General features: G+C 45.4%; 1 protein-coding gene across 1 annotated transcript in view; it reads left to right on the forward strand.

Moving 5' to 3' along the window:
• The first annotated feature begins 1,214 nt into the window (after positions 1-1,214).
• RNF150 (ring finger protein 150) overlaps positions 1,215-23,544 on the forward strand; it is a 165,953-nt gene continuing 143,623 nt past the window's right edge. Inside the window, exon 1 of the mRNA XM_083173272.1 lies at positions 1,215-1,889. Within this exon, the coding sequence (XP_083029398.1) occupies positions 1,445-1,889 (445 nt within the window). The 5' untranslated portion in view covers positions 1,215-1,444. The remainder of the gene's footprint in view (positions 1,890-23,544) is intronic.

Genomic DNA, 23,544 nt, shown 5'->3' on the forward strand with positions numbered 1-23,544 from the left:
CCTGTCGCTCAAAAAGCCCTTTCTGAGTGATATATTTTACTATATCCTCTAGTGCAGTGTTTTTCAACCACTGTGCCGTGGCACACTAGTGTGCCTTGAGCTGTTCTCAAGTGTGCCCCCAGATCTAGAGATGCCCAAACCAGTTTACAGTCACCACCAGTTCAACTGGTCTCTTCTTTTCATGTAAAGGGCCAATGTATTTTATTTTTGTTACCTGTGGGGACCAATATGATTGTTTGTTTGTTTTTCTTGTGGGGGCCAATGGGTTTTGCCCTGTGGGGATCATAGTGTGCCTTGGGATTTTTTAAAACTTATTTAGTGTGCCCCAAGGTAAAAAGGTTGAAAAACACTGCTCTAGTGTGTATGGGGCTTTATAGTTTTTCAGCATTATTTATTTTTATTTATAAAGTATTTATATATAGCGCAGCATATTCCGCTGTGCTTTATAGGGCAATAATCACCTCTATTTTTGTAGTGTCAGGAGAGGGATGCGCTCACTAGGTCTACAAACATTAGGTCGACCACTATAGGTCAACACATGAGTTTTTAAGGTTTCTTTTTAAAAGGTGTTTTTTTATACTTTACTATCCAAGTAAGACTTTAATAGTGTGTCGACTGAGACACCAAAAAACATGAAAAATGCATGTCAACTTATTTCATGTGTTGACCTATAGTGGTCGATCTATAACTGTTGACCTAAATTCTGTCGACCCTATGACCCATATATAGATGTGCAAAATTCATAGATTTTTTCTTTCTTTCTGCTACTGGCAGGTGTATGTTTTATTCCAGTGTCAGAGACTTCACTAATGATTTCTGTGGTCACACACTGACAGAAAACAAGACCCTAGCTGGCCTTTGCACATGTAGGTGTGAATAAACACAATATGAAGACAATAAAGTAACTTTAACAAAACACAAATAAACAACCTGATGCACATCCATCATTAGTTTATAAAGTGGGCCTTGTTAGCTAAACCGGGTTTTGCAATAAAGTCAGTGGGGTGGATATATAGAGGTGGATATTTATATATGTTTGTGCTCAATGTGGGGGACGGTGCTGGCCTGTACCTAATGCCCGGCTATGCCCTCCACACATATTTCTACTAGGGCCCCTCCTCCCTTGTTACATGTACATGGCATGCTGTGTGTATGTGGGAGAGGGGTGGCACTGGCCACACAGGCTGCAGGACACCCGGCGGCGGGGCAGCAGCTCCAGTGTCCCGATCGCTAATAATAGCAGCAGCAGTAGTAGCAGTAGCAGTATCATCCCTGCCGCCGCCGCCGCACGCAGGCGGAGGAAGGAGCAGCAGCAGCGGGCTGGGGAGAGGGAGCAGGAGGAGGAGGAGAGAGCCCTAACCTGGCCGCAGCCAATGGCAGGCGAGTCTCCGGCGGTGACATATTTGGCAGCGGGCAGAGCCGCCGCTGGAGCAGGAGCATAAAGATGGCAATGTCCCTGATGGAGGCATGCCGCAGCCTGGCGCTCTCCACCTGGCTGCTCTCCTGCTGCTTCGTGCATCTGCTGTGCATGGACTTCACGGTGGCGGAGAAGGAGGAGTGGTACACGGCCTTCGTCAACATCACCTACCACGACCCGGCCACCGGCGCCAACAGGACGGAGAAGAGCGAGTGCGGGCGCTACGGGGAGCACTCTGCCAGGCAGGACGCCTGGGGCTTGGCGGTGATGCCCTCCCCGCAGGACAGGTTGGCCTGTGACCCGGCCACCAAGTTCCCGGTGCCCGCTCACGCCGGCAGATGGGTGGCCCTGATCCCTGTGGGGAACTGCTCGTGTAGGGATAAGATCCGGCACGCCGCCCTGCACAACGCATCGGCCGTGCTCATCTATAACGTGGGCTTCGGAAATGAGACCATCACCATGTCTCACCCAGGTCAGTCTGCTGCTGTGCGCCCATGTGCAGCGCCGAGCACATGTATGTACTCTTACTGCCGGTCTCCTTCCACCGGGCACAGCCTGGCACATACCTCTCCGGGTACCGGTGTCTGCATCAGGTCTATGGATATGTACATTGTACACAGGATATACTGTCAGGTCAGGATGTACAGAAGACACACTGTCTGCATATGTTTATTATACACAGGACACTGTCAGGTGGTCTTGATGCACACAGTATACACAGGACACTGTCAGGTCTGGATGCACACAATATACACAGGACACTGCCAGGTATGGATATGTTGATTATGCACAGGACACTGTCAGGTGGTCTTGATGCACACAGGACACTGTCAGGTCCGGATATGTTTATTGTACACAGGACACTGTCAGGTCCGGATATGTTTATTGTACACAGGACACTGTCAGGTGGTCTTGATGCGCACAGTATACACAGGACACTGTCAGGTCTGGATGTGCACAGTATACACAGGACACTCCCAGGTATGGATGTGCACAGTATACACAGGACACTGTCAGGTCTGCATGTGCACAGTATACACAGAACACGGTCAGGTATGGATGTGAACAGTGTATGCAGGACACTGTCAGGTGTGGATGTGCACAGTATACGCAGGACACTGTCAGGTATGGATGTGCACAGTTTACGCAGGACACTCAGGTGTGGATGTGCACAGTATACACAGGACACTGTCAGGTCTGGATGTGCACATTATACACAGGACACTGTCAGGTATGGATGTGCACAGTATACACAGGACACTGTCCAATATGGATGTGCACATTATACACAGGACACTGTCAGGTCTGGATGTGCACAGTATACACAGGACACTGTCCAATATGGATGTGCACATTATACACAGGACACTGTCAGGTCTGGATGTGCACAGTATACACAGAACACGGTCAGGTATGGATGTGCACATTATACACAGGACACTGTCAGGTCTGAATGTTAACAGTATACGCAGGACACTGTCAGGTATGGATGTGCACAGTATACACAGGACACTGTCAGGTCTGCATGTGCACAGTATACACAGGACACTGTCAGGTCTGCATGTGCACAGTATACACAGTACACTGTCAGGTATGGATATGCACATTATACACAAGACACTGTCAGGTATGTATGTGAACAGTGTATGCAGGACACTGTCAGGTGTGGATGTGCACAGTATACGCAGGACACTGTCAGGTATGTATGTGAACAGTGTATGCAGGACACTGTCAGGTGTGGATGTGCACAGTATACGCAGGACACTGTCAGGTATGGATGTGCACAGTTTACGCAGGACACTCAGGTGTGGATGTGCACAGTATACACAGGACACTGTCAGGTCTGGATGTGCACATTATACACAGGACACTGTCAGGTATGGATGTGCACAGTATACACAGGACACTGTCCAATATGGATGTGCACATTATACACAGGACACTGTCAGGTCTGGATGTGCACAGTATACACAGGACACTGTCCAATATGGATGTGCACATTATACACAGGACACTGTCAGGTCTGGATGTGCACAGTATACACAAGTCACTGTCAGGTCTGGATGTGCACAGTATACACAGGACACTGTCAGGTATGGATGTGCACATTATACACAGGACACTGTCAGGTCTGCATGTGCTCAGTATACACAGGACACTGTCAGGTCTGCATGTTCACAGTAAACACACAACACTGTCAGGTATGGATATACACATTATACACAAGACACTGTCAGGTATGTATGTGAACAGTGTATGCAGGACACTGTCACGTGTGGATGTGCACAGTATACACAGGACACTGTCAGGTATGGATGTGCACATTATACACAGGACACTGTCAGGTATGGATGTGCACATTATACACAGGACACTGTCAGGTCTGCATGTGCACAGTATACACAGAACACTGTCAGGTCTGGATGTGCACATTATACACAGGACATTGTCAGGTCTGGATGTGCAGAGTATACACAGGACATTGTCAGGTCTGGATGTGCACAGTATACACAGGACATTGTCAGGTCTGGATGTGCACAATATACACAGGACATTGTCAGGTCTGGATGTGCACAGTATACACAGGACACTGTCAGGTCTGGATGTGCACATTATACACAGGACACTGTCAGGTATGGATGTGCACAGTATACACAGGACACTGTCCAATATGGATGTGCACATTATACACAGGACACTGTCAGGTCTGGATGTGCACAGTATACACAGGACACTGTCCAATATGGATGTGCACATTATACACAGGACACTGTCAGGTCTGGATGTGCACAGTATACACAAGTCACTGTCAGGTCTGGATGTGCACAGTATACACAGGACACTGTCAGGTATGGATGTGCACATTATACACAGGACACTGTCAGGTCTGCATGTGCTCAGTATACACAGAACACTGTCAGGTCTGCATGTTCACAGTAAACACACAACACTGTCAGGTATGGATATACACATTATACACAAGACACTGTCAGGTATGTATGTGAACAGTGTATGCAGGACACTGTCACGTGTGGATGTGCACAGTATACACAGGACACTGTCAGGTATGTATATGAACAGTGTATGCAGGACACTGTCAGGTGTGGATGTGCACAGTATACGCAGGACACTGTCAGGTATGGATGTGCACAGTTTACGCAGGACACTCAGGTGTGGATGTGCACAGTATACACAGGACACTGTCAGGTCTGGATGTGCACATTATACAAGGACACTGTCAGGTCTGCATGTGCACAGTATACACAGGACACTGTCAAGTCTGAATGTGCACATTATACACAGGACACTGTCAGGTATGGATGTGCACATTATACACAGGACACTGTCAGGTATGGATGTGCACATTATACACAGGACAGTGTCAGGTCTGCATGTGCACAGTATACACAAAACACTGTCAGGTCTGGATGTGCACATTATACACAGGACATTGTCAGGTCTGGATGTGCAGAGTATACACAGGACATTGTCAGGTCTGGATGTGCACAGTATACACAGGACATTGTCAGGTCTGGATGTGCACAGTATACACAGGACATTGTCAGGTCTGGATGTGCACAGTATACACAGGACACTGTCAGGTCTAGATGTGCACATTATACACAGGACACTGTCAGGTCTGAATGTGCACATTATACACAGGACACTGTCAGGTCTGAATGTGCACATTATACACAGGACACTGTCAGGTATGGATGTGTACATTATACACAGGACACTGTCAGGTCTGCATGTGCACAGTATACACAGGACATTGTCAGGTCTGGATGTGCAGAGTATACACAGGACACTGTCAGGTCTGGATGCAGAAAGTATACACAGGACACTGTCAGGTCTGGATGCACAAAGTATACACAGGACACTGTCAGGTCTGGATGCACACGGTATACACAGGACACTATCAGGTCTGGATGTTCACAGTATACAAAGACACTGTCAGGTCTGGATGTGCACATTATACACAGGACACTGTCAGGTCTGGATGTGCACAGTATACACAGGACACTGTCAGGTCTGGATGCACAAAGTATACACAGGACACTGTCAGGTCTGAATGCACAAAGTATACACAGGACACTGTCAGGTCTGGATGTGCACATTATACACAGGACACTGTCAGGTATGCATGTGCACATTATACACAGGACACTGTCAGGTCTGGATGTGCACATTATACACAGGACACTGTCAGGTCTGGATGTGCACATTATACACAGGACACTGTCAGGTCTGGATGTGCACAGTATATACAGGATACTGTCAGGTATGGATGAGCACATTATACAATGTCAGGTCTGAATGTGCACAGTATACACAGGACACTGTCAGATCTGGATGTGCACAGTATACACAGAACACTGTCAGGTCTTGATGTGCACATAATATACAGGAAACTGTCAGGTCTGGATGTACACAGGACATTGTTAGGTCTGAATGTGCACAGTATTCACAGGACATTGTCCGGTCTGGAAGTGTACATTATACACAGGACACTCAGGTCTGGATGCACACAGTATACACAGGACACTATCAGGTCTGGATGTTCACAGTATACAAGGACACTGTCAGGTATGGATGTGCACATTATACACAGGACACTGTCGGGTATGGATGTGCACATTATACACAGGACACTGTTAGGTCTGGATGTGCACATTATACACAGGACACTGTCAGGTCTCCATGTGCACAGTAAACACAGGACACTGTCAGGTATGGATGTGCACATTATACACAGGACACTGTCAGGACTGGATGTGCACATTATACACTGTATACACCATCAGGTTTCGATGTGCAGGTATCACATTGTATCAGGTTTGGCTGCACATATTATATACAGGAGGTATACATTAAACATAGTATACACAAATAGCACACTGGCAGGTATTCAATGCTGTGGGCGAGTGGTGACAGCGAGCAGAGCTTCCTGCTCGCTGTCACCACTCACCCTGACAGTATTCAACGCAGCCCCCTCATACGCCAATTCCCCCTCGATCCATTTTTTGAGCGAGGGGATATTGGCGTATGTGGCTCCTAAACCAGTGAGACTCGCGGCTAAATACAGCGAGTTTTCTGCACTAGCCGCGGGTCTTGCTGTTTTGGGGAATTCTCGCCGTCCTGTGATGGCGATGATTTCCCCAGAACATTGAATAGAGCGAGCGGCCGGCGCGGGGGTTAAACTGCGAGGATCGCTGGTTTTCTGCAATCCTCGCTGTTTAACCCCCTCGCTGGCCGCTCGCCGCGGCATTGAATACACCCCACTGTATCAGGTTGTTATTGTTATACCCAGAACACAGCTGGTACGTTTTATACAGGTGGGAGACTGCATAAGGTTTTAAGGTGCACATCATATACACTGTATTTGTTTTGGATATGCTCATTATTGAAGTACACACTGGTGGTACACTCATTCGATTTGGATATGTGTGTTATACAGAGATGGCATTTTGCATCACTATTGAATATGAATGTTATACTTAGGTGGCACACTGTGTCAGTTTTATATGTAAATGTTATACACAGGTGGCACACTGCATCAGTTTTATATTTTGACATTATACACAGCTGGCACACTGCATTATTTTGGATTTGCACAATTTATACAGGTGGCACACTGCATCATTTCAGGATTTGCACATTATACACAGGTGGCACACTGCATCAGTTTTATATTTGCACATTATACACAGGTGGCACACTGCATTAGTTTAGGATTTGCACATTTTATACAGGTGGCACACTGCATCATTTTAGGATTTGCCCATTATACACGTGGCACACTGCATTAGTTTAGGGTTTGCACATTATACACACGTGCACTCCATCAGTTTAGGATTTGTACATCACACACAGGTGGCATGCTGCATTAGTTTAGGTTTTGCACATTATACACAGGTGCACTGCATCAGTTTAGGATTTGCACATTACACACAGGTGGCACGCTGCATCAGTTTAGGGTTTGCACATTACACACAGGTGGCACACTGCATCAGTTTAGGATTTGCACATCATACACAGGTGACATGCTGCATTAGTTTTGGATTTCGCACATTATACACAGGTGGCATGCTGCATCAGTTTAGGATTTGCACATTGTACACAGGTGGCACACTGCATCAGACAGGATTTGCACATTATACACAGGTGGCACGCTGCATCAGTTTAGGATTCGCACGTTTCACACAGGTGGCATGCTGCATTAGTTTAGGATTTGCACATTAAACACAGGTGGCACACTGCATACGTTTAGGATTGGCACATTATACACATGTGGCACACAGTATCAGTTTAGGGTTTGCACATTACACACAGGTTTCACACTGCATCAGTTTAGGATTTGCACATCATACACAGGTGACATGCTGCATTAGTTTTGGATTTCGCACATTATACACAGGTGGCACACTGCATTAGTTTAGGATTTGCACATTAAACACAGGTGGCACACTGCATACGTTTAGGATTGGCACATTATACACATGTGGCACACTGCATCAGTTTAGGGTTTGCACATTACACACAGGTTTCACACTGCATCAGTTTAGGATTTGCACATCATACACAGGTGACATGCTGCATTAGTTTTGGATTTCGCACATTATACACAGGTGACATGCTGCATTAGTTTTGGATTTCGCACATTATACACAGGTGGCATGCTGCATCGGTACTCTTTACTTAGAAGGGCGCCCACGATTTTGATCGTGGGCATCGTTAGTAAAAAATCTCGGGCATCTCGGGCATTGAATGCACTAAAAAATCGGGTGCGATCAACCGACGAGATGCCCGAGATTTCCCATAGGGAACAATGTTAAATGTCTCAATTGACCCAATTTTCCTGTTCAATGCCTCAATTGACCCGATTTTTCCATAGGAAACAATGTTAAATGGGCCACAGAGGCCAAATAGGCACCCTGAAGTGTATAATGGCCACCCGAATTGTTAACGCCACCCCACGATCAACGTCAACCCGATGCGTGGCGAGCGAAGCGAGCCCGCGAGGGGCGGCGGTACGCGTCCTACGACCTTTTCATACCCCCACTATCCACGTCGGCGTGGAGTTGAGAATAGAAAGTGTGGCGAGCGCAGCGAGCCACCGAGCCTGAAGCGTGGCGAGCGCAGCGAGCCCCGCGAGGGTACGCGGACAGCTGTGAAGCCCGCGAGGGGACGCGGATACCTGTGAAGGTATCCGCGTCCCCTCGCCACGCTTCGGGCTCGATGGCTCGCTGCGCTCGCCACACTTTCTATTCTCAACTCCACGCCGACGTGGATAGTGGGGGTATGAAAAGGTCGTAGGACGCGTACCGCCGCCCCTCGCGGGCTCGCTGCGCTCGCCACGCTTCGGGTTGACGTTGATCGTGGGGTGGCGTTAACAATTCGGGTGGCCATTATTCACTTCAGGGTGCCTATTTGGCCTCTGTGGCCCATTTAACATTGTTTCCTATGGAAAAATTGGGTCAATTGAGGCATTGAACAGGAAAATCGGGTCAATTGAGACATTTAACATTGTTCCCTATGGGAAATCTCGGGCATCTCGTCTGTCGCATCGCACCTGATTTTTTAGTGCATTCAATGCCCGAGATGGGAGCCCTTCTAAGTAAAGAGTACCGCTGCATCAGTTTAGGATTTGCACATTGTACACAGGTGGCACACTGCATCAGACAGGATTTGCACATTATGCACAGGGGGCACGCTGCATCAGTTTTGGATTTCGCACATTATAAACAGGTGGCTTGCACAGGTGGCACACTGCATCACTTATTTATTTATTTACAGTTTCTTATATAGCGCAGCAGATTCCGTTGCACTTTACAATTGTAAACAGAGTTAAAACAAACTGGGTAACAACAGACAGACTTGGAGGTAAGAGGGCGCTGCTGCAGGCTTACTATCTATAGTTCAGGATTTGCACATTATACACAGGTGGCACAATGTATCAGTTTTGGATTTAAATGATATACACAAGTGACACAGCATTAGTTTTGGATATGACCATTAAACAGAGTTGACCCAGTGCAATAACTCAATTTGGGAATGACACTGTGTGTTTATGTCATGCACAGTTGGTGTGATGTACACTTCATATTTGGACAAGTGATATTCTGGTCACCTGCGTTAGGCCTTTGTACACATTAACAGAGAGGATATGTTTTAGACTATTTTATATTGTTGTACTGTTGAGATTGATTCCATATAGACCTAAGTACAGTATTTAGCTTGTTTATATGTTGCTTTTTGAAGTTTTCTGAATGTTGTTAACCCTTTGAATGCCAAGTGAATTTGTCAAAATTGGTGTAAAAATTGCCAATCAAACATTTTTTTTTTCATAATGACCTGTAATGTGTCCCTTACATAGGAAATATCTTTTTTTTATACAACATTTTTTAGTTGAATTTATATAACAAATGGGAGCAACGTTTTTTTGCGGATTTTTTGAACATCTGTCACAGAGATGTTGGCACTCAAAGGGGGGTATGCAATGTTGGATCATGGCTGTCGATACCCGCCGAAAGCCGTGATCCAGGCCCGTTTGTGATCAGATCGACCGCATAACGACAGATGAGATTCAATGTCCTGCCTGCCGATGGGCGCAAAGGGGGCATAGCGGCGAAAACGGCCGTGGATTGTTGATCTGCGGCCCGGATAACGACAATCCACGGCCGTTATCGGCAGAACGGACCCGACAACTTCTGAAGTCGGGCCCGTTCTGCCGTCATCCCGCATCAATGCTGTCGTTAATGACAGTATTGAATGGCTGCCGGACGGGGTCCCGACAGTCATTAACACGACGTTGGGATCCCGACTATTAAAACAGACGGCCGGGTTCCCAACGGCCGTCGGCTATTTTCCCTCGTGGGGGTCCACGACCCCCATAGAGGGAGAATAGAATAGGTGGCGAGCGTAGCTTGCTACAGTGCCCGCAGCGTGGCGAGCGCAGCGAGCCCGCAAGGGGCTTTACTGAGCTGGCCTCCCTCCTGAGACCAGACAGCCGGGATCCCGACGTCGGGATAATGACTGTCGGGATCCCAACTGTCGGTGAATCATACCACACCCCATTGAATAGGGAGCCGCCGCTATTTCCCACGTCGGAAATAGCAGCGGCAGAGTGCATATCCCCTAAAGGGTTAATTTAGAGTCCTGACAAATTTGTTTACACTAAACATACAGTTTTCCAAGATTCAGATACACATTCAGGAATGTAATGTTATTAATTGTGTAAAGGGTATTAGCCTTCACAATGCACCTTTACTATTGCTGCTGGTATACTTGTAGTCTCTCCTATAATGATCCTATTTATGCCATTGCTTACTTGTAAATCTATTTTTATAAGTGATATGCATCACTTTGCTGGAAGCTGTTACTTATGCATGGCTTCGTAAATCCTAAGGTGGTGTCACATAGGCTCTCTTCAAGTTATACAATCTCTCACTGCTAATTTATATAGCATTTTCTTTGCACTTTTACATTATCTAATGCATGCTGAAAAAATGAAGATGTGTAGTCAGATTTGCCTTGTTTCTTTCGCTACATTATTTTATAATGAGTTAAAGAGCAATTCTTGAAAATTTAGATTTGGGTGCTTTGGACCATAAAGTATCTGTGCTCCAGAACACGTGATACCTTAGCTTTCTGCCAAAATTACTATCTGCCCCGTTTCAGGTTCAAAACTGTCAGGAAGAACAGATTGGAATCTGAGCCGCTCAGTTCTACTAAAAGCTTCTGTGTGCCACAGGGTCTGTTCACATATGACGTATTGAGGGCCTGATTCAGATTCGCCCAGACAAAGAAAATCCGCCCTGTGTAAATCTGCGAGTCAATTGCCAAACTGCTATCCTACATCCATATGCAACTCAGTAACCTTCAAATGATTTCCCCAGTCTGTGCAAAAGCCCCATGCACACTAGCCCAAAGTCTCGGTATGCGGACTCATGATAGATTGACTCTAAGTCGACAGTCATAAGGTCGACCACGATTGGTTGACAGTCAAAAGGTGGACAGGGTCAAAAGGTCGACAGGGACAAAAGGTCCACAGTCAAAATGTTGACAGGGTCAAAAGGTGGACATGTGCCCACAGTCAATATTACATGCCCTGCCATCTACTACGGCATGGAGGGAGTATATAATAGTGCAAAACATGGCGTGCGTAGTGTGCAATGCGAGGGGACGCAGTACACTTAGACGTCGACATAGACACCAAAAAAACATGAAAAATTCATGTCACCCTTTTCATGTTTACCCTTTGACCCTGTCAACCTTTTGACTGTCGACCTATAGTGGTCGATCTTATGACTGTAGACATGGACATTGTAGATCTAAAATTCCATAACCAGATTCTCTTTGAACTATTTCAGCAGTGTCTCCCTGTCAGCTCCAGGCAAACAATAATTGCTACATTTCCCCCTGAAATTATTTTATGGAGCGCTTTCAATAGTTGTTCAAAACAGTGTGGTCATCACTTAAAACCGTAATTTTATGCATTGAAAATATTTATGTTTTGAGGGATTTTAGATCCTGCATAGTGAAATGCGCTAAGGGGGACTAGACCCGTAATTATGTTTAAAGTTAATTGAGCCTTTTATTTGTTAAGAGCTGTAGGAAAGCTGTGAATGTGTGGCGAGCAGGATACCTCATTGTAATAGAGTATGCTGGCAAGTATAATGTACGAGGGTGGATCAGTAAGTACCTGTGTTTGAAGACAGGTGGCGTTGCTGAGGAAAATTAGTATTACTAAAGCGGGGGCTGGTGCATTGTCGTGGTGGAAAAAAAAACAGCCCTATGAATCAATCTGAAATGTGGTATGACATTGGGTACTTGTTTCCTAGCACGGCCACAACGATTTAGATCGTTGTGGTCGGAAGATAAAAAATCGGATCGGTCGCATCGCATGCGATTTGGTCGCATGCGATGCGACCGATCCGATCGGCCGATTTTTCACCCGATTTTTTTATTTTTTCACCAGATTTTTTTTAATTGCCCCCCCAAATGTTACTAAGTGTGCTAGACCCCACGATAGACGTGAACCCGAAGCGTGGCGAGCGCAGCGAGCCCGCGAGGGGCGGCGGTACGCGTCCTCCGACCTTTTCATTCCCCTACTATCCACTAGGGCGTGGAGTGAGAATATAATAGTGTGGCGAGCGCAGCGAGCCACCGAGCCCGAAGCGTGGCGAGCGCAGCGAGCCCCGCGAGGGGACGCGTATAACTTCACAGGTATACGCGTCCCCTCGCGGGGCTCGCTGCGCTCGCCACGCTTCGGGCTCGGTGGCTCGCTGCGCTCGCCACACTATTATATTCTCACTCCACGCCCTAGTGGATAGTAGGGGAATGAAAAGGTCGGAGGACGCGTACCGCCGCCCCTCGCGGGCTCGCTGCGCTCGCCACGCTTCGGGTTCACGTCTATCGTGGGGTCATGGCGGGCACATAAAAAATGTGAAATGGGTCATATTGACCCATTTCACCTTTTTTATCAATTTTCCCTATGTGAGATGGACTTAATCAAGTCCATCTCATCTTGTGCCATTATAATGGCACAAGACCGACACGATCCTCCCGATTTCAATGTTAAAAGATTTTTTAACATTGAAGTCTATGGAAAAATCGGGTCAATCGGTCGGTCGCATCGCGGCCGATTTTAATTGGTCGCGACCGACCGATTGACCCGATTTCTGTCAATCAAAGGCAAAAAAATGTAAAAAATCGGCCACATCGTGAGGATCGTGTCCCTTAATTAAGAGCCACGATCACTCACGATTGTGGCCGTTCTAGGAAACAAGTACCTGACATTGTTTGAAAGATGGTAGTATACAATAGTGATAACAACTTTCCTCAGCAACGACACCTGTCTTCAAACACAGGTACTTATTGATCCACTCGCATATGTTAGGGCAGTGGTTCCAAAGCTGTGTGCAGTGGCATCCTATTGACCACCAAATCAACCTTAGTTATGGTCAATCATACTTGCCTACCTGACCCTCTCCATGCGGGAGAAAATGCTCTTCTCCTGGACTTCCCTGGTAATGTATGATTGCCATCACCTGTGGTGAAAAACCTTTATCTAGCTCCCCACAGGTGATGGCAATCATACATTACCTGGGAAGTCCAGAAACAGAGCATTTTCTCCTGCATGGAGAGGGCTAGGTAGGCAAGTATGTAGTCAATATGGCGTTTCGCTTTACAAATGGAAACAACAGTGATTAAACAAACAGGGTAGCCACAAACTGACATCTAAATAGCAGGGCCCTGCTCGCAAGCTTACAATCTATGCTCCCGCTGGTCATTAGCGATGTCCTCTGTGGTCTGCACATGCAGGATGATGGAGGTTACCACAAACAAGAGCCATGCTGGGGAATACACATGGCCCTTGCTTGCCTGGCACTGTCACTTGTCAAGCCTGGCATTGGCAGAGGTCAGCTACGCTGCTGAGTCCCGACAATGCCGATATTGCGCCAGGAACATATCATGTCATTTGTACCTAGCTTAAAGGCTTAAACATTATCCCTGCCAGTGGTACAGGGCCTTATTCTAGTTCACTCTTTCAGACAAAATCCCTCTTAGATGGACAAAACCATGTGCACTGCAGTGGGGCAGATGTTACTTGTGCAGAGAGAGTTAGATTTGGGTGGGGTTTTACTTCAAAGTGAGATCTATATTGCAGTGTAAAAATAATGCAGCCAGTATTTTCCCTACACAGAAACAAAATAACTCGCCCAAATCTAATTCTCTCTGCACATTTTACATCTGCCCCCCTGCAGTGCACATGGTTTTGTCCATCTAAGAAGGATTTTGTCAGAAAGAGTGAACTAGAATAAGGCCCACAGTGCTATCAATTTTATTTTACTTTTAATGTGTGCTACCTTCTGGAAGCTGTTGAGTATAGGTTGTATAGTTTTAGAAATGATAAATGTATAAATAATTTTTTATACTTCTGTGACCCTTACAATACACTTATCTCATATGAAAAAATAATTGACATAAACGTAACATAGGAGTATTAAGAGTACAACTGGGGTGCAATACGTATTGGGAGACTGCAGTTGTTCAGAAGGGTATGAATTAGCCTTCTTTTCAACTAAATCCCCTTACAAACAAGTGCCCAAGTATTTCACGGACAGGTCTGTACTATCCGCATATCAGCACAGGAAGAACTGAACTATGTCAGCAGCTGTTTGTCTGTAAGTGGAACATTTTTACTTATTCATTTAGGGGCAGATTTATTAAGCTTGGAGAAGAGATAAACTGGAGATAAAGCGGAGAAAAGGTAAAAGGAGATAAAGCACCAGCCAATCAGCTGTGTTTGAAAAAGACAGTTGGGAGTTGATTGGCTGGTGCTTTATCTCCTTTTACCTTTTCTCCGCTTTATCTCCAGTTTATCTCTTCTCCAAGCTTAATAAATCGGCCCCTTAATCACTGTAATAAAGTACATCATGAGCTACTGGAATCAGTATGCGGCACGCTTCCATTTCATAATATCATTGTTTTACCTCGGTAACAGCATACGGAAGAATGCTCTGCAGCATTGTTTCAAGACTATGGGGGTTATTCTAGTCCATTCTTTCTGACAAAATCCTTCTTAGATGGACAAAACCATGTGCACTGCGGGTGGGGCAGATGTAACTTGTGCAGAGAGAATTAGATTTGGGTGGGGTTTTTCTTCAAAGTGAGATCTATATTGCAGTGTAAAAATAAAGCAGTCAGTATTTTCCCTGCACAGAAACAAAATAACTCACCCAAATCTAATTCTCTCTGCACATGTTACATCTGCCCCCCTGCAGTGCACATGGTTTTGTCCATCTAAGAAGGATTTTGTCAGAAAGAATGAACTAGAATAAACCCCAATGTTACTGCACGTAGTGGGATTTTGGGAATCCCTTGTGACATACCATGCATGCACAGTTTGTACTTAGTTGTTTAGACCTGTTTTAAAGCCCTAACCCCTTGACAAAACGTCTTTATCTTCTAAATTCACTGTTCCTCTGATGCACCTATCCGGCACACTATGTGGTAAACTTAATAAGATGGGGTGTTGCTCATATCATCCAATAAGATTATACATCTTATTAATTTAGTACATTTTACTGTTTGGTTGCTATGGGCAACATCCAATCTTAGTAAATGTACCCCTATAACACATTCATAAGCTACTTCTGGAATTCTGATACTCTCAACTTCCCCACTTTGTTGATGTGTAGCAACAGGATATAGGCTGGACTAGTGAGGAAGTGTTGATAAAATATTTCCAATTTACTTACAGTATGTCAGATCCCAAAATGTATTGGTTATGGAGACCAACTGTACATTTGTGCTGAGGTGGTACAGGGTTCTCAACATTCTATTCAAAATGTATAGCAACACTCTACAGTGATAACAAATTCAGGTGTTCCCCTTGACCCATCTTTTTGGCTATTCAACTGTGTGTATGAGTCAGACGTGTTGCTTTCTCTTTTTCTGAAAAAAAAAAAGTTTAAGACAGAGCAGCAACATCAGGCAAATAGCTAAGACTGAGAAATGAATGCCTGTTCCATTTATATTACAATTATTGGTACTTGTTTCCTAGAACGGCGCCCACGATTTCTATCGTATGGGCTCCTAAAAATCGCATTGCATCCCCCTGGAATATTGCGGCATGCGATGCAATTCGATTTTTAATTGTACAAGCACCCATGCCATGAGATGTGATTGGTGCTTACAATGAGATGTAACCCCCTGTATCCACGCCATCCCAAAGTGTGGTGAGTGGCAGCGGTACGCGTCCTCTGACCTTTTCATACCCCCACTATCCATGTCGGCGTGGAGTTGATTTTAGATAGTGTGGTGAGCCACCGAGCCGGAAGCGTGGCGAGCGGACGTGGAATACGAGCCCGAAGCGTGGCGAGCGCACACGGATTACTTTACATGTGGTGCTGCGCTCGCCACGCTTCAGGCTCGTATTCCGCGTCCCCTTGCGGGGCGCGCTGCGTTCTCCATGCTTCGGGCTCGGTGGCTCGCTGCGCTCGCCACACTATCTAAATTCAACTCCATGCCGACGTGGATAGTGGGGGTATGAAAAAGGTCGGCAGCATTGAACAGGGGTTCTCGGCAGAACGAGCCCGACATCACAAGCTGTAATCACGGGCTCGTTCTGCCAAGAAAAGCCAGAAATAGGCCAGCTCCCGGCTGGAGCTCATCTATTTCCACCCTCAACTCGTGGCCACGCCCCTTTCTCGCCGTTTGGCGGCCGGGACATTGAATCCCGACCGCCGAGCTCAAGTCGAGCAAAGCAAGAACGGGACAGGGGGGGCACGGCTGTCAAACTTGCTCGACAGCCGTGCCCCTGACATTGAATACCCCCCTTAAGGTGGAATGCTCTGGGGTTTTGTTAGCGTTAAATTCCTGATATTCCTATGTAGTTAACAATAAATATATTTTCTAACTAAGGTCCAGATGCAGTAAGCTTCAAATCAGCTCACCTGCCATGTCACAGACTGTGGGGTAGATTTACTAACCTGTCCCTAACGTTCTTTATGAAGCTACTTTCGCTTCACCACTGTTTCGTGGAGAAGCGGCCCCGCAGTTCGCCCTGATCATTTAATCTTCGTTATGTGAGTGCATTATCCCCTGCTGACGGGGATACGCATCATCCCATAACATGTGTGCGCTCCTCCCCGGCTATGTGTTCTGCGCATGCACCAGTTTCCCTGACACACGATGTGTCTCCGGCGCATGCGCAGATTTCCATGGTCAGCCGCTTGCTGGTCTCCGGCGTCTTCAAATTCAAATGGTTATGTTCACTGGGGATGCTGTGTACCCGGTGCATGCGCAGTTTGAATTTGAAGACGTCAGAGACCAGCAAGTGGCGCCGAACACACCAGGATAACCGCAGCGCCAGATTCTGGCGCTATGTACATGCGAAAAAAGGAGGAGCGCGCGGCCATCCAGGAGCTTAATAAAGGTATATTAGGCAGGCGCCAACTGTTAGATAACGTATAACGTTATCCCTCATCTAGCACCGCCATTAAAGTAATCGCACAGTGGGTTTAATATATGAGGGGAAGCTTTAGCGCACGGGGATAGCGCATATGCCCCACAGCGCCAATGGATAAATCTACCCCTTAGTTTGAAAAATGTCAGGCAGGAGATGTTTTGGTGGTTGTTTATCACTCTCCATTTTATCACTTTTGAAGATTAGTGCATCTGGCTCAATAACTGTATAAATACAATTATGTGTTCTGATCATCAAAGAGAGATTCTTGTAAGTTTCTTATAAAATGGTTTGTGTGTTCATCAATGTTTCATAACTGTCACCTGGTACAGACCGTTCTACCTTTCCAGTCCTGTTCAGAAGCACAAAATGCACTTCCAGTACTGCACTTAGATAAAAGTAGTCTCAATTTTTATGCATCCTGGATGTATTTTCTCATTACTCATTACTTACGTGACAAAGCCCAACTACTGTATGGGCATGGTAATGGTAATGTACCTTGGAATCTATTCATGTACATAAATGTAAAGTGAATTGTTGCTTATAACCAGGGCTATTTTTCTGCAGGCTCCAGCAGGAACTGTGGCCATTATTCTAGTTCACTCTTTCTGACAAAATATTTCTTAGATGGACAAAACCATGTGCACTGCAGGTGAGGCAGGTGTTACTTTTGCAGAGATAATTAGATTTGGGTGGGGTTTTACACCTGCCTCACCTGCATTGCACATGGGGCCTTATTTTGGTTCACTCTTTCTGACAAAATACTTCTTAGATTTACAAAACCATGTGCGCTGCAGGGGGGCAGATGTAACATGTGCAGAGAGAATTAGATTTGGGTGAGTAATTTTGTTTCTGTGCAGGAAAAATACTTGCTGCTTTATTTTTACACTTCAATATAGATCTTACTTTGAAGTAAAACCCCACCCAAATCTAACTCTCTCTGCACATTTTGCATATGCTCCCCTGCAGTGCACATGGTTTTGTCCATCTAAGAAATATTTTGTCAGAGTGAACTAGAATAAGGGCCACAGTTCCTGCTGGAGCCTGCAGAAAAATAGCCCTGCTTATAAGTTTCATGCACTCTATAGAGCTTTGAAAAGTAGCAATTTATGTATACTGTACTTACCCTTCCGGCAATGCGATCCTTTATCCAGGTCTCCAGCACTGCTGTCTTCTCTAAAACGTGGAATGATGGGATCGGTATGAAATCCTGGCGGTCGGAATCCCGGCGGTCAGAAATCCTGACGCCAGAATCCCGACAAGGGGGGGATGGGGATCGCCCCCCCTTGCGGGCTCGCTGCGCTCGCCACGCAGCGAGCCCGGTGCTTTGCTACACTCGGCACACTAATTTCTTCTCCCTCTATGGGTGTTGTGGACCGCCGGGATACTTACTGCATCCCGGACATGCCCCGTTCTGCGCATGTGCCAGTGTTGGAGGTCAGGAAAAGGCTGCCAGGTAGGGTTACCACCTAGTCCCTTTAATTCCGGACACATATTAATTACACAGGTTCTGTGGCTGGCTGACTTCAAGACTCCACTTCACCTGATTTTAAACTGCCACAGAACCTGTGTAATTAACATGTGTCCGGAATTAAAGGGCCTAGGTGGTAACCCTACTGCCAGGGCTGCTTGTAGTTTAGGGGGCAGATGCAGGGCAGAGAAGCACAATGCTTCCCTGCTGTTTTGGCAATCCAGTTCAAATTCTGCGATCCTGAGATGGCGTATCTGAACTCCCTTGAGAAGCAGTAAATTGAGATTCCCATTCTTTCATAGATCACACTCACTGTGTGGCGATGCAATTCAGCCACGGAGCTGGGGTGGAGCTGGAGAAGTCAGGAACTTCTCCATGGTAGCCCACTTTGTGAATAGCCCGAAGGAGGGAAAAGCCCTGTTTTCCTCAAAACACGACTTTCCTCTGCTTTATGAATAGACCCCCTTATCTCTAAAGTATGGGGAAAGAAGCCGCATACACCTATTAGGAGGTGTATCTTCTATAGCTGTCTCCTCCCTGCTGTAACATCTGAGCTGCTGATGGGCAAAATGTGCCCTGCCCCTCTACCAGCACCCTGCTAGAACAGCCTGCTGCCTGTCCCCACCAGTGCGCACGAGGAAGCCCAGCACCCCTGTAGATGCCCGGCGCTTCCCCGGCAGTTACTTTGGCGGGCCTGGCCCCCCTCCAATGATGATGTTAGCTGGCCTGACCCGCCCCCTTTGGTGGCCAGTCCGCCCTTTTAATTCTGCCCCCGCCCTGCACAGTTCCTAGAAGGAACACTAAGGCCGATATGATGCGTGGTCCCATAAGCATTGCATTGAACCTGAAGATTGCACGGGCTGCACTATATATATATCGCATCGCCTTGCCTTTTGACAGGCTTGGTTGGGATTGAAACATAGAATTTGACGGCAGATAAGAACCACTTGGCCCATCTAGTATGCCCCTTTTTTTTAAACATGTTACCTCATACCATATTTGATCCTTATTTTTTTTTTTTTTTGTAAGGATATCAATATGCCTATCCCAAGCATAAATTGTTCTACAGTATTTGCCTTTACCACCTCTGATGGGAGGCTATTCCACTTATCTACTACTCTTTCTGTGAAGTAATTCTTCCTCAAATTTCCCCTGAATCTTTCTCCCTCTAGTTTCAGTGCATTGTTACATTGATACATTGTATGCAAAAAGACTGCATATGCCTGGGCAGTTCCAGGGGAAATCCCAGACGACTTATCTCCTAGTGTATGGCCACTTTAAGGTGTCCTATGTTATACTGAACTTTTTACATGATTGAATACTTCTGGAAGCCAATGTATATCCACACAACAGTCCTAATTATTGGACCCACTATTGGGTGGAGCTTGTGGGAAGCAGGCAGAGCTTTGCTAGCTAATGGTTGTACAGATTAGGGCTGGTTTACTGGTGAATGGGGGTGCAGGACTATGGATAGGTGGTAACATTTGTGTTATCCAGATTTGTTCAGGGTTCATGTTGGTAGATATGTGAATGCATAACTTTCAGTACAGATAAAACACACCTATGACATGGTGAACCTGTCATACAGTGCAAGCAGTGTGGGTTTGTTTAGTTTATTTATTTGTTTCTTTTATTTGTTTATTTCATATTTTTATTTGTATCAATTTGTGTATTATTAGGAATAATGTATTCTCAACATAAGAAAAAACAGAGGGTGAGATTTAATAGGATGAGAGATTCAGTTTCTTTAAAGCGGCAATCACAAAATCAAACTGGTTTTGCAGTGCAAATGATTGCCACTTTGAAGAAACTGGAGATTTCTCACCAAATCTCTCACTTTCTTAATCTCTCATCCTATTAAATCTCACCAGGATGTTAGAATGAAACTTTGTGTTGTGTGGCCTGTAAAAAAGGACTTGGATAGCTTTTATATGGTTACAGAACTCCTGGGTGGCTTTTCTGTAGCATTCTGTATTATTGCTTCTGCTGGTTGTATATTGCAGTGTCCAGATTTACACATTCCATCCGTGATATGCTATATCTTATTTTTCCAGCTGCTGGAGTTGATCTGTAACCTTCCTGAGCAACAGAATATGCATTCTCTATGTGAAAAATGCTGTTATACTGTGTACCCAAGCTTTGTTTATCCTGATTAAAAAAAAAATAATATGGAAATATATTTCTTATTAATAGCAGGTGACTACTCATTTGATAAAGAACATCAAAGCTCTTACAAGCTCATACAACAATGTGGGTATAGGGTGGGAAAAGAAGTACCAGGAAGCTAAGCACACACAGGTGAGGTAGTAAAATGTAATCAGACTTTTACTATTCTCTCCGGGAGAAGCCCTGCAATTTGTGGGTCTTCGAGGAGGGGGCGGGGCTTATTGATGCAGTTTGCATCTTTAGCCCCAGAATCACGGGAAATTAATTAATGGAGCAAACTTTGGAGCCCACTGGAAAATACCATTGTAAGCATTGCACCAATCAAGCAGAATAGTAGTATCTGCAAAATCTACCTGAACCTAAAGTATGATATAGGATGGACGTGTTTTATAGTGGGCAATTATGGTCATGACAAGTCAAATCTAAGCCTAATAGTGATCTACTGATGTGCTATATACATTAAATGCAATGGTATTTCTATAAAAATTGTATGTGCTGAATTCACTATAAATGGTCTATGCCTCATGCTACTTTTTTGATGATGGGTCTGTTGGATCAATGTGATATCTTAATGCCCACTCCAAAATATAACCACCAAATAGCATAAAAATGTAATACTGTATATAAGATACTGTTTTGTAACTCAAAATAACAAAACCCATGCATAGAATATATTATCTGAATTGTACTGGTTTGGAAGTAGCTTCTACTGAGCTTTACTTAACCTGAGAAATATCATTTTCATCTCCCACGAGACTTCGTACATAGGTATATTCATATTATATGATTAATTATATTTATATTACCGATTAGCATCTTTGGAACATTTTGTAAGCTTAGAAATATTTTGTTTAGTAATATGTGGCTTCACATTTACCTCACAGGAACTGTGAGTCAGATACATAGAAAACTGGATTATTCAAAGGAAGTACATTTAAAAAAAAAGATTAATAAAACATATGAAAAACATCATGGGCGGTTATCAATGCTCTGTGGTGAGCTGTGACGGCGAGCAGTGCCGTTAGCTAGCACTCACAGCTCGCTGGTCAGAATTCAACTGCCTACCCCCCTGCATTCGCTGTTTCCACCACCGCTGTTTCCAGCGAGGTTGCGCCCATCAAAATGGTGAGGCTTGCAGCTAAATGCTCTGATGGCGAGGAGTCCCCCGGATCGTTGAATAGGGCAAACGGCCGGTGCGGCGTTAAACGATGAGGGTGGCTTCTTTTCAGCAATCCTCTCCAAAAACAAGCCACCCTCGCCCCATGTCTTTAAGTTCCAGTATGCACTGGCATTTATAAAGGTCAAGTTAAAGTTTGCTGCTGAGTGATCATGCGCATACCACTGTAGGGAGACTCAATGCTGAAAGCCCCAGTACCAAGTGAGGAACCTGGTAACCAACCTTGTCTTGCAATAACCTCACATACAGGGTTCCTTGCCACATACTGTGAGCTGAATGATGAATCACCCACAATTTTTCAGGGCACTTTTGTCGGAAGCCATATACTGTATATGTATGGGAGACCAAAATGAGAAAAGAAGTGGAGTAATACATAAGTTGCCAATAGGAATCAGTTAGTTTCTACTTATGATTTTATAGAATGTAATTGATATAATGCTTTCTCAATGCTGATTGGTTGCTTTGGGCAACTGCACTGGCTCATTGCTCCACTTTTGTCTCTTCTTGATACATCAACCCATGAATCATGGGGCATTCCCATGAGAAGGCTGGGCGTTCTCATGCTAATGAGATCGTGACGCGGGTGCAGGGGTGGGCAGCTGACATCACCGGATGTCAGCTGCCCGCCCTGTCCTCGCACAGGGTGCCTGCAGTTTAGAGACACCATATAAGTGGCTCTGAAATGCGAGCACTGGAGAAATCATTTGATGGTCTCTGATCTAACAGTGCATGGAGGTTACCAGCAGCTTACCTTGGTACTGAGCTTGCCCCAGGACAGCCATCGTTGGTCCCGGCGCTTGGAGATGATGTCATCTCCAAGTGCTGCCCCCGTTAACTCTGCGGGTTGGCACCCTAGTGTAAACGGGAAACATCCCGGGTCCGACCTGGATTAGAACCATGTTCCAACTTCTGGGTCAGATTCAGGATTTTGTTGTATAAGGGGTAACAGAGACTCTTTCCTTCTCTTATAACTGCTAGCTAGCATGGATGTGCCATGGATGTGTTTATAGAACTTCTTGCTGCCTACTGCCTAAAAAAACCTCAGGGACAGCTGCTGATGCTTGTTGCTGCTTAGCCTGATGGATAGACACGTCACCACTTTATTTTATTACATGTCACATTCTGTATATTTATAAGGACCTTGTTTTCATAGTGGTGTCGATGATCCACTGCTGTATTCTCCTTTTAAACGCTGTAAGCTGATATCATCAGTGCAGATAACTGCCAGCTCTTCACACACTCTGTGATACACAGTATTCATTGTGTTATTGCAGGAAGTGTGTAAGCATGTCACACATGTTACCTATTAATCAGCATTTAATTCTGTCTGTCTG

Source organism: Crinia signifera, chromosome 1 (assembly GCF_055691185.1).
Source record: "Crinia signifera chromosome 1, ASM5569118v1, whole genome shotgun sequence".
In the NCBI taxonomy this organism is placed as follows: Eukaryota; Metazoa; Chordata; class Amphibia; order Anura; family Myobatrachidae; genus Crinia; species Crinia signifera.